The 11713-nt window shown below is 37.5% G+C and overlaps 2 protein-coding genes across 4 annotated transcripts; one reads left to right on the top strand and one right to left on the bottom strand.

The window, feature by feature from the left end:
- Nucleotides 1-403: 403 nt before the first annotated feature.
- On the top strand, nt 404-5442 carry LOC130471708 (protein FAR1-RELATED SEQUENCE 5-like). The gene is made up of 8 exons (XM_056841976.1): nt 404-573; nt 704-1671; nt 1831-2975; nt 3061-3257; nt 3345-3363; nt 5013-5119; nt 5203-5275; nt 5341-5442. Exons 1-8 carry the CDS (start codon nt 404-406, stop codon nt 5440-5442), a joined length of 2781 nt encoding a protein of 926 aa, XP_056697954.1.
- Nucleotides 5443-6250: 808 nt separating this feature from the next.
- LOC110776245 (uncharacterized) lies at nt 6251-11033 on the bottom strand. Of its 3 annotated transcripts, none has more exons than XM_056827168.1 (14): nt 10829-11033; nt 10117-10216; nt 9885-10010; nt 8972-9718; nt 8746-8883; nt 8564-8641; nt 7930-8436; nt 7719-7834; nt 7407-7599; nt 7218-7307; nt 6958-7110; nt 6778-6881; nt 6614-6692; nt 6251-6518 (listed from the first exon to the last, which is right to left on the bottom strand). In XM_056827168.1, exons 2-14 carry the CDS (start codon nt 10210-10212, stop codon nt 6405-6407), a joined length of 2541 nt encoding a protein of 846 aa, XP_056683146.1. In that variant the 5' UTR covers nt 10213-10216; nt 10829-11033; the 3' UTR covers nt 6251-6404. The 3 variants fall into 3 exon arrangements, with proteins under 3 accessions (XP_056683146.1, XP_021836487.2, XP_056683147.1); XM_021980795.2 differs by having other exon boundaries at nt 9846-10010; nt 10829-10965; XM_056827169.1 differs by lacking the exon at nt 8972-9718 and having other exon boundaries at nt 10829-10964.
- Between the last annotated feature and the right edge of the window lie 680 nt (nt 11034-11713).

Genomic DNA, 11713 nt, shown 5'->3' with positions numbered 1-11713 from the left:
AAGAAAGCAGAGTTGAATTTGGTATTCCTACAAAAATCAACAGTTGGTCGCACATCATTGAGCAAGTTTAAGGTATGTGCTTGTCTTAATTATGTAAATCAATATATGAATTTTGCATATTCAATTAATGAATTAGGGTAATCAATTATTGATAAATTGCAATTAAGTTTTGTAATTGAGCAAAACAAATTATGAGCAAAACAAATTATTGGTAATTTGTAAGAATTGAGGCATGATTATTAATTAAGTGTGAATTATAATAATCTGTATTGATAATTAAATAAGTGGGAATGTATAAGCCTTGAGAATGGATAATGATTTTTAGGTACTGAAATAATATTTGTTAGGGTTAGGGTTTTGAAAGGGGTTTTTACTTAATTGAAATGTAAAATGTTGCAGAAATATGGTTGAATTTGTTGGGAATGATAATGAGGATGTAATTGAGGATGTAATTGAGGAAGTACACATTACGGATGATGAAGAAGAAAATGGAGCCGATGATGATGTAGTGAGTCCTCCATTTGTTGGGATGGTATTCCAGAGTTGGGAAGAAGTGGATACGTACTACAAAAGGTATGGGAGACAACAAGGATTTGGCATACTCCGTGCTGCAGGGTCGTATGTGCAAAAGGGGGGGGGCAAAATCTAAGGAACTGAGGGGATACTTGTGGAAGTGTGAATGTTATGGTCGTGCAGTGTATAGGCGTCGGGTTGAGGGGAAAAGGGTTTACTCAACTAGGGATGAGCTTGGCACCAAAAGGTCAAAGAAATGTGATTGCCCTGTTCTAATGTATTGCAACAGGACCAAGGATGGGGAATGGGTGGTTAAAAGGGCAGTTAATGAGCATAAGAACCATTGTCCAACACCGAGGAAATCTAGGTATGTTCCTAGGTATCGACAGGAAGACATCACCTCTCTTGTAAAGAGGAAGTTGTTTAATGACTACAACTCGGGTGCTAACGTTCCTCAGATATTTAACTGTCTAGCTAGCGAGAGGAATGGAGTTGAGAACGTGACATTCACCAAAAAAGATCTTCAAAACATCATTGCTAGGGATAAGGCAGAAAAGATGAAGGAGGGAGATTGGAATGCAATGTGGAAGTACTTTAAAGCGATGTCTACTGACAATGAAAATTTCTTTCACAAGCATAGGGTGGGTGAGGATAACATCTTAAAGGATGTGATGTGGGTAGATGCTAGGAGTAGAGCTGCTTACGAAGAGTTTGGAGATGTTGTAGTGTTTGACTCCACCTACTTAACAAACGAGTATGACTTGCCATTTTCTAACTTTGTTGGGGTTAATCACCATGGTCAAACCATTCTGCTTGGGTGTGCATTGTTATCCCATGAAGATTCAGAGACCTTTGAATGGTTATTTACCGAGTGGTTGTCATGTATGTCTAACAAAAAACCCATTGGTTTTCTTACTGACCAAGACGCTGCCATGAGGAAGGCCCTACGAGAAGTAATGCCTGATGTCCGACATCGATGGTGCTTGTGGCACATACTTACCAAGTTCAGTCACAAACTTGGAAAATACAATGACTATGAGCTGTTCAAAGTTGAGCTTCATAATGTGATTTACAACAGCCTTACCAAGAATGAATTTGAAGTGCAATGGACTGATGTAATCAAGAAGTATAAACTGGAGGGTGAGATTTGGCTTGCAGGTAATTCCATAATTATACATTTCATTATTTGATATATGGTACATTAATTAAAAAACCATATGGTACATTTTCATGTAGACACACATTTTCCTGCAGAAAAAACAGACCTTAAGATGTTCAAGACTTGTTTATGTTGATTTCCTTTTGCTACTATTTCAGGATTATACCATGGAAGGGAAATGTGGGTGCCTGCATTTATGAACGGGATGTTTTGGGCTGGAATGAAGAGCACTCAAAGATCCGAAAGCATAAACAGGTTCTTTGATGGGTTCGTTGATAAGCACACACGATTGTTTGAGTTTGCTCCATTTTATATTAAAGCAGTGGAATCTAGAGCTAACGATGAGCAACAGGCTGATGCAGCTGACCAAAGGGCAGTTCGCCCGTTGGCCACCCAATTTAGTGTTGAGAGAGCCTTTAGAAAGGTGTACACAGATGCAAAATTCCTCGAGGTTCAAGAGCAGTGCAATCGTGTACTGTACCTTACTTCTCTTGAGACTACTATGGTGTCAGCTGAAGTTGCACATCATAAGCTGGAGGACAGAGTGTGGGTGTTGTGTAAGGAAACCCGCAAGGAATTTTCAACAAAGTACAGGCGGAATTATATTGTGCAGTTCAATTTGGAGACTAAATTGGCGGAGTGCGAATGCAAGCTGTTTGAAAGTGACGGTATACTTTGCAGGCACATTATAAAAGTGTATGACATGCATGACACTCAAGATGTCCCAGATGTTTATATTCTTCGTAGATGGAGGAAAGATGTGTCAAGGAAGCACTCGCGCGTGAAGGTGGTGTACCATGATCCAAGTAAGACCGAAGATGTCATGAAGCATGATAAATTAATGCTAGCATACGAGCCAATCAGTTTGAAGGCGTCAACGAATCCCGAGTGCATTAAAATTGTGATGGATACATTGAAGGTGTTGGAGAAGCGGTTGGATCAACAGTTGATTGGTGTGGAAGATATGGATGCTGATGAGACACAGGATGATGTTGGTACTCCTGGTTTGTCTCAAACCAACAAGAAGAGGGCAACTACTCCAAAATCTGTTACCAATGGGTGCAGTCAAACCAAAAACAAGAGGACCACCAAAAGTACCCCTAAGTCTGTGAACAAACGAAACAAATGTGCAACACCTCCTGATAACGTCAAGGTGAATGATCCTATGGCAAGAAATAAACCACATAGGACACCAAGTTGTAGGCACCGTTCTTGTGTTGAGCCAAAAAAGAAAACACCCATAAGGAGAAGGAGAAGCAAAACAAATGATGTTGCTGGTTGCTCACAGGAACCTCCCACGCAGGTATTACAAATGTATTTACAGTACTTGTTTCGTTGCAGTTCATATGTCCAAACCATTAACTTTGATTTGACTTATTCTTATTCAGGGCGCTGATGATGTTGAGTTGACACACACTTCTGCTGGGGGTATTGAGATGTTATCTCAAGATGGGTCAGTTGGGTATTTCACCAGCATAGTTGGAGGAGATGATGGACTTGACATTGTTGGTGATGTTGGTGATGTTGGTGATGATGGACTTGGACTTGACAATGTTGATGATCTTTTATGCCGAAATTCTCTTGGGTGGGATAAGTGATTTTCGAAGTCAAAACTATGAAGAGGAAAATAGGTTTAACAATGAAATTGTTTATGTGTTGTTGTTCATTTCAGATATTTGAATGATCTATATGTATGTGTTTCTGTGTATGTGTTTGAATGGGATAGAATCTATATTTATGTGTTGTTATTACCACAACTTTGCGATCCTTACTGTCATTCTTCAAGACTTAAAAAGTACTAATAAACCTAATTTGGTACAAATACTGTACCAAATACAGCACACATAACCCAATTTGGTACAAAAATTCCAAAATCTTTAACAAAGATACCCTAATTTGGTACAACAAATGTAACAAATTCAACATGCGTGGGCTGTATTTGAATAACTAGGGTACCAATTTTTAAAAGTCCCTAATCCATACTTAATTTTTAAAAGTCCCTAATTAGTGTGCAGTAATCCATACTTAATTTTGTTGTATTAAATCTATGCCCTTCCATTTTTTTGAACCTGTTTTTGAAAAAATACGTTTAATGTGTAGAACCGACATGTACAAATGAAATACCTAACCCTAACCCTAAACCCTCAAACCCTAAAGTAATTACCTATAACCGATATGTACAAATGACAACGGATCTATATCGATTTTCTTTTGTAAGCAATTCGGTTGGTGATGCGGGAATTCATTTCCGATTGATTGGGAGAATATTTAATAATTCCCAATTCATTTCCGTTTTCGAACAAATTTGTAATGTATCCGATTTTGACAATATATTTCTATTTCTGAATAAATTTCAATTTCCGGAAATATTTCCGAGGACTCCGGCAATATTTCAATTTTCAAAAATATTATCTGATACGTACCATGTTTCCGTTTCCGGCAACATCTACGTCTTTGATAGGATACGATCCATATTTCCGTTTTCTGGAATACAACCGGCCTCTAGCTAGGCATACGGTTCACCACCACTTATTAGACTACTTAACCTTAAATGGATACTTGGGCATTATTTCCTTCACATTGACCCTTAACCCTTAGTAGTTTCGAAGCATTAGGGTGCGTTATGTTCAACTTATTTGACCTGAATTTATCTGAACTTATCTGAACTTACACGTTTCCACACCATTTTCGCACTTTTGAATAGTAAATAATAAGTAATAATAAATTAATAATATTTAATAATTAATAATTAAAAAATAATAAATAAGTCGTTGAATATTGAATAAATAAGTCGTGCAAATAGTAAGCGTAAAGAACATTAAGGAATGTAGGTAGTAATAAATAATTATTAATACATAATAAATAATTATGTAGTGAATAATTGTTATTAATTAGTAATTATTAAGTATTAATTAGTACTTAATCAGTAATGATTAAGTAATTAATAATTACTAATAAATAATTAATACTTATTTATTAATAATTAATTGGAACTAATTGGAATTTATCTAAAGTTATTGGAACTTATTGAAACATATTGAAACTTATCTGAATTTATCTGAACGAACTTATTGGACTTGAAACTAATTTTTATAAGGTACCCTTAGTGAATTTATCTATGTACTGTTCTCTATGTCGAACGAACTTATTGGACTTGAAACTTATTTTTATAAGGTACCCTTAGTGAACATCTATGTACTGTTCTCTATGTCCTTTATTGTAATGGTACCTAGCGTTTGTATAGTTTTGCTTCCAAAGTTTTTACGCCGAGAAAAATATGGCATGATTGTCATTTACAAACTACAATTTTTGGGGTTGATGTGAATGCTTTACATCACAGATCCCGGCCATCGACACGATGTTAAATGTCCATGACCCCCAGTGGGAACTAGGCACAATGGGTAGTTGGGGAAGACAACTAGTCGAGCTTATGAACAACACCGACAAGTATGTGAACCAGAGGATTTAAATCATTCTGTGTGTCATTTAAAATTTATTCCCCCGTTTAATCACAACTAGTTTTCTTGCAGTCATAGCTGCGGCGTACTAATGTTGGGATGGATAAAGTCATTGGCCGCTCGTATCGTATCAAGATATGGAATGGTAAGTGGCTTTGTATTTAGCCCTCATATATATTGCTCCTTATTACCATTCATTCATCGTTGTAGGAAAATATTGTTGTGGCTCGAAAAGCGCTACTAATGGAAGACTTTCTCTCGGAATTTAATGAAGCAAAGGATGAAGCATTGTCAGCAATCACCTGTACTTGAAAGGCATCTGATGATTCTCGTAGTAATATTATGTAACTCTTGGAAACTGTTTATTAGCCGGATTATCTAATGTTTAAGATTTGTGTCGGATTTTTTGGTGGAAATGTTTACTGCTGCTTTTGGAAAATTCACTTTACTGCTATGCGGATAATTTATATCTAAGGGTTTTATTATCGTTTACTTAAATCTTTTCTTTGTAAGTGTTTTATTATTTGCCTATTATGTGTACGAAGTTTGGCAACTTTAAAATCTTATTATCACCACCAAAAGTGGGTCAAATGAAAGTCAAGTGTTTTATTATTTGCCTAAGTGGTGGTACCAAATAAGAAGTGTACGAAGTTTGGCAACTTTAAAATCTTATTATCACCACCAAAAGTGTAGCAAATATAATGGGTTTACTTGAAGTCGAAGTTCTTGGTACATCTAATGTACCAAATTCGATGTTCTGGCTACATTTAATGTACCAAATCGAAGTTCTGTTACGACTTGAAAACGTACCAAAGTCAAAGTTCTGGTTAAATGCATTGTACCAAACTTGAATTTAGGACTACATGAACTGTACCAAAGCCAAGTTGGCAAATGTCATACTCATACCAAAGTTGACAAATGACATATACCAAAGTTGACAAATGTCGTATACCAAAGTTGACCTGCATTTCACTACCTGTGTGCATTTCACTACTTGTGTTCATTTATCTGATTGATTTCATACATAACTACAAATCAGGGATCTTAATTGGCGCATAAATATCTTATTTCTACCTTGATTCCTTTAAAACAAAAGACCCCTTAGTTCACAGTAGAAATATAAACATACAACATCAAATGTTTGGTCATAAACTAACTTCCACACAAACTTCCAAACTAAGTACCAGAATTCAAATGCAACAGAGTTGCCGAAATACATCCAAAATACATCCAAATTACATCCAAAAACTTAAGTTCAAGCACGTAAACACGGTCTACACACGGACTTGCCTCCCAGAAATAAGGTCGTACACCTCAGGTCTCCTCACATTCAACTCGCACAAGATGTCATCAACAGCAAGTGATACCCTTGCATCCTCTATTGCACCCTGATGATGATAGCAAATAAATATGATAGCATTACTACAGGACTATTGTTTTCAAGAACACACACAACTAAACACATGGAACTAAATGAACGTACCGGTTGGAATGTGGGAGAAATTTTGTTGCGTTGGACTATGTCCTTTATCCATGCTAGCATTACAACACAACTTGACATACTGCATTACAGTGATCAAACCATATAATCCTTATATAAACAAACCAACTTATATTTACGCGAAGCGATTGCGTTGGGTTACTTACTCATCGCTTGGTGGGACAGAAACAAGGTCAACCCCCCATCCACTCAGTCCATCCTTTACCCATGACTCGTCTTTAGAGTAAAACAGGGTGTCCAAGTACTTGAACTACAAGAATAACAAGTCAATCATATGTATGAAATGTATGCGATAATTATTAAATGTTTTTAGATACAATCATTACCATGTGGCTAAACAGACGACCGTGCTCAGACAAAGGCTCGTCTGATGTAGGATCAAGGACCCAAATCCGCTTATCCTTCATGGATAATGCAACACAATACCAACGTGTGTGCGGTGGAAGTGTGAAGTACATGTGCAACACGGGTACTACAACCTGGCATGAATTGCAAAATAGATACGATAAGTTAAATGGTAAATTAAAAATTTACCAATAATTATCACAAATGTATTTAATTTAGAATGTGATGTTATCTCACATACCACAAACATTTCCCGAATGACGAGGTTTTCAAAGGGGGCACCGAATGGGGCTACAAGAGACTGGGGGGGTTCGTTTGTTTGTACCTTAACCTGCCACAATTAGAAGGTGTACTAATTACCTCAAGATACGTTTACAAAAAAATTATCAGATCATGATAACATAGATGAGAAATACGTCTGAAAACTAACCCCGAAACCAGGTTCAAGCATTACACTTCGTCCTCTACCGGCACCCAATTCTGCCTTCCACCTGCTAGTATACATCTTACTAGCCACTTTGACGTATTCTATCCCCGCATACTCATCCATTGCTACCATTCGATACATCTGATATTTGCTTAGACATAAACCATCGAACTCAATCAACTCTGGTCCTTCATCCCTGCATATATTGATCAATTGAAGGATAATCAACTGTCGTATTCCAAGTTAAAACTTGTAAACATTAACAAAATACAAATACATTAATAATCATAATTTACTAAAAAGTTTGACATTTACTTGCTATTTCCCTGGCACTCCTTGATGAAAGCAACCAATTCCTTCTCCATATCAGTACGACTCTTCCGGGAGCTCCTAAGAGGTGAAACTCCCTTTAAAATTTCAGTGGTGATTACCTGTGCAATTTGGATATGTATATAACCCAACATTAAAATTATCTAAGATAAGTATATCTTGGATTGTTCATTCACAGTAGTGTAAGAAAATGTACCGGCTTCTGAGCAGGAGATTGTACTTCAGTCTGTAGCGTGGTCATAGATTTCGTAGGGACAGAACAATCAGAGGAAGAGGGAGCCATAAATCCAAGAACATCTGAGGTAACCGCAGAAGAAGGACCAGGGGTTATAGGATCACTCACCAAAACTGGAGAGACTGAAGTGGAAGGAGGAGGGAATTCAAAGCCTCGGGTGCCAAAACCCCGAGCTGAACCAAAGGCCGGTGCAAAACCCACCGGCGACGGAACTCCAAACTGCTGTGCAGTGGCCGTAGGAATTGTGGTCGGCCTCATTGTCTGCGTACCTCCGAGAGCAGGGCAAACAGCCACACCACCCACACTACCACCACTTGTACCTCCACTTTGAGTGTCCTTCAACCCACTATCTTGTTCCCTCACCCCTACTATTCTTGACAAATCAAGTTTCATACTTCTTAAAACCTCTCCTTGGTTGTGCATTTGCTCCTCGATTCTCTCAAATCGGCTTGTTAAAACATTCAGAACCTGTATACAAATTTCAATCACACAATCAGAATATCTAGTGCGCGCGCGGGACAGAAGCCAGAAACTTATAAACTAATCAACTAATAATCTAATTAAACCAAATTGGATTAGAAACAATATATTAAACCTCTTTTGCAATGTAGGAACCCCGCATATCTCTTGGCAATCGAGGATGGTGTCTCTCGCCGTAAGCAACATCAACAGACTGGTTGTGGAACATCAAAATAAAACATCAGTCCATATATGAATGAATCATTATACTGCTGAATCACTACTAACACAACATAAATTTTTGGTATTCCATCTCACCTGAGTTCTTCCATAGTCACCTCCAGCTTTCTTGTCTGCCTCTATCAGGGCATCCACATCAGATTGGGACCACACAGCCACCCTCGGCATAACACACCATTGCCTAGGAACAACATTCAGGTGGTCCAGGTAGAACACCTACAACATTAACCAACTTGCTTCAGAATCAAATAAGACCTTTGCAAAATTATACACAATAAATAAAAATATTTTCAGTTATACCAACCGTTAAAAATAGGCTGCAGCCCCCCAATCCAGAAACAACTCCATGCTGATCAAACTGATGTGCAAACATTTTGCACCATATCTTTAGCCACTCTAAACAGAATGTGCACCAATCATATGAATTTGACTCCGGTGCTACCGATGCGGCAGGTAACAACCTTCCCGCCAAGGTAAACCCGTCTGTGCTTGGGCACAACACCAGCTCTAGTATAACAATCATAAAGGCTATTCTAAATTCAAATTCCTCCTCTCTTGTTACAATTGGGACAATAGTAGCCACCGCCTTACCCTGTCCATCCCTCATCCCAACTGCAAATTCCCAAGCTTTCTGAACAGAAACCCCACCACTATCCCCATACATCTTAACAATATGGTCTGCTATATTCCTATTGCGTGTGTCTAGGTTTCCATTAAGAGATGGTACAGGCTGAGTACCCATAGGCAGCCCCAAAACGCAGTTAAATTGGATGGGATCCAGGCTGAATTCCATATCGCCCCCACCATAAAACACCCCATTAGCACCATCTACCCTGGTCACTAACCAGTAGGCAAATTCTGGGGACAGGTTGCGCAGTTTCACGGTGAGGAGGGCTCCAAACCCCATTTTTCTAACTAAATCCCTTCGACTGTCATCCAACAGTGACACCAACTTTGAAAACACCTCAATCCTATCATTCTCATGCATGCCTTTCCTCAGCCTGGTGGACACAACAGTCTCCGATTTCTTCACCTGAGCACCTACACTCAACTAAGATGCATACAACAATGCCCACTAAATCAAAACCATGTAAGAATTGATCATAAACATTTGTTCTGATTAATTTTCAATCACAAAATAGATATCCATGAAATAGGTAGTTAACAATTCAACAAACCATCGGTCTAATAGTAGTGGTTAAGTTATGAATACTAACGACGTCCTCGTCATCGTTGCTCTCTGTACGTGGCTCCTCCTCTCCACTAGTCTCCGCATCATAGACTTTTCTCTTCTTTCCACTGGAAGAACCTTCCACTGCCTTTAGTCCACATGCAGTTGTTCTCTACACACACAACACAACAAGTTTACTTATGTCTGAATATTAAAAATAGAATTGGATTAGAATTGGATTCTTCTATTTAATACAATAGCATTCTTGTACTAATTACCGTTCGTGCTCCTGCCCTTGTAGACACGCCCTTTCCCTTAACAACGTCTTCCTCTGTTTTTTTCTCCTTTGGAAGTGGAGCATTACGTTTACCCATTTTCCTAAAAAATTATAAAACTTAATGACTACAATAACAACGTAAACTAAACACAAGAAATTCACAACATTCCAAAACTTCACACTGCAATTACTTTTAAAATGCACACATATAAACATCCACACATAATTAGACCAGTAATTAGACCCAGTTTGGTACAAATCTACCAATCCAAATCTCATTTGTGATACCAAACTGTCAAACACTTTCAGTACCATTTTAGGATCAATATAAAATTATGATCCTTTTTAAAAATAATGCTATATTTTAAGTACTATTCTCCATATTATCAACACTATTTTTAACAAATTTCCAAAATTTAGGCGACATCAAATATACCAAATTTGTTCAAATATCAAAACCCAGTTACAAAACAACCATTATTCATACTCCTAATTCCACCAACAGCCTACAAAACCCTAAACAAATATTAAAAAAACGATTATTAATAAACGAACTAAAACATGCAGCAATTAAACCAGAAACCCTAACTAACTGAAACCCAGAAATTCTTAAAATTAGACGACTTTAACAATTAGGATTACAACCCTAAACCCTCCAATAAGCCTAAATACATTAACTTTTTAAATTTTCGATTTGGGTTTTAGGGTTTTACCTCTTGATGACAAATAATTCTTCCTCCAGCGCAATTGCTTTTCACGAATTCACCAAATTAACGAACAATCCTAGCTCGTCTTGAAAATGGAGGTGTGAATTATTTAGCTCGTCTTGAAAATGGAGGTGTGAATTTTTTGCCCAAAATTCCCGAAATCTGAATTTCTTGCTCGTCTTCACTGCAGGAGGAGCACGAGGAAGAAGGACTGCTTTGAAGGAGGAGAGAGAATAACAAGGAGGAGAGAGAAAATGTGAGTATTAAATACCTCAAATTCAAAAATTTTGAAATCTGAAATTTTTGCCAGCAATGAATAACGGAGTCCGTTATTTCCAAGTGGGCCTCTCTCTTTTTACGGTGAAAATACCATAATGCCCCCACTTGTGTCCAGATTGGACACAAGCCATTATGGAGCAAGACTTCCTCCATTTCTAATTATTTAAAACATAAAACTCCGTACTTCTATTCGTGTTCACTTTCCCCAACTGCAAAATTGCTATGTTGTGAATGAATTATACAGATACAGGAGTCGGTCTGGTGAGTTGGTTTTAAGAATGATTGAATCATATTTTGGAGAATAGTAGGAAATGTAGGTATACTTTGAGAAAAAAGTGTGATTAGTGATGAGTTAACCCTATCAATATGATTTGTTACCCTGCCAATATGATTTATTTCAATAATAGTAGAATTTTTTTAAAAAAAGCTTTTCTCTCTCTAAAACTTTCTTCTCGCCTCAATATTGTCTTGGGAGCTGCAATTAATTTCTGTAGACTTGCCGGAGATGATGAAGGGCTGGTTCTTTTCCCTTTTGAATCTCCGGCGAGTTTTTTAGATTTAATTTGTATTTAAAGTTCTTCTCCAGCCTTAGTTTTTTAGTAGATCTTCTTT

The sequence above is a fragment of the Spinacia oleracea genome, chromosome 4, assembly GCF_020520425.1.
Source record: "Spinacia oleracea cultivar Varoflay chromosome 4, BTI_SOV_V1, whole genome shotgun sequence".
NCBI lineage: Eukaryota > Viridiplantae > Streptophyta > Magnoliopsida > Caryophyllales > Amaranthaceae > Spinacia > Spinacia oleracea.
The sequence above is the reverse complement of the archived record's forward strand: the minus strand, read 5'-3'. Positions and strand labels throughout refer to the sequence as shown.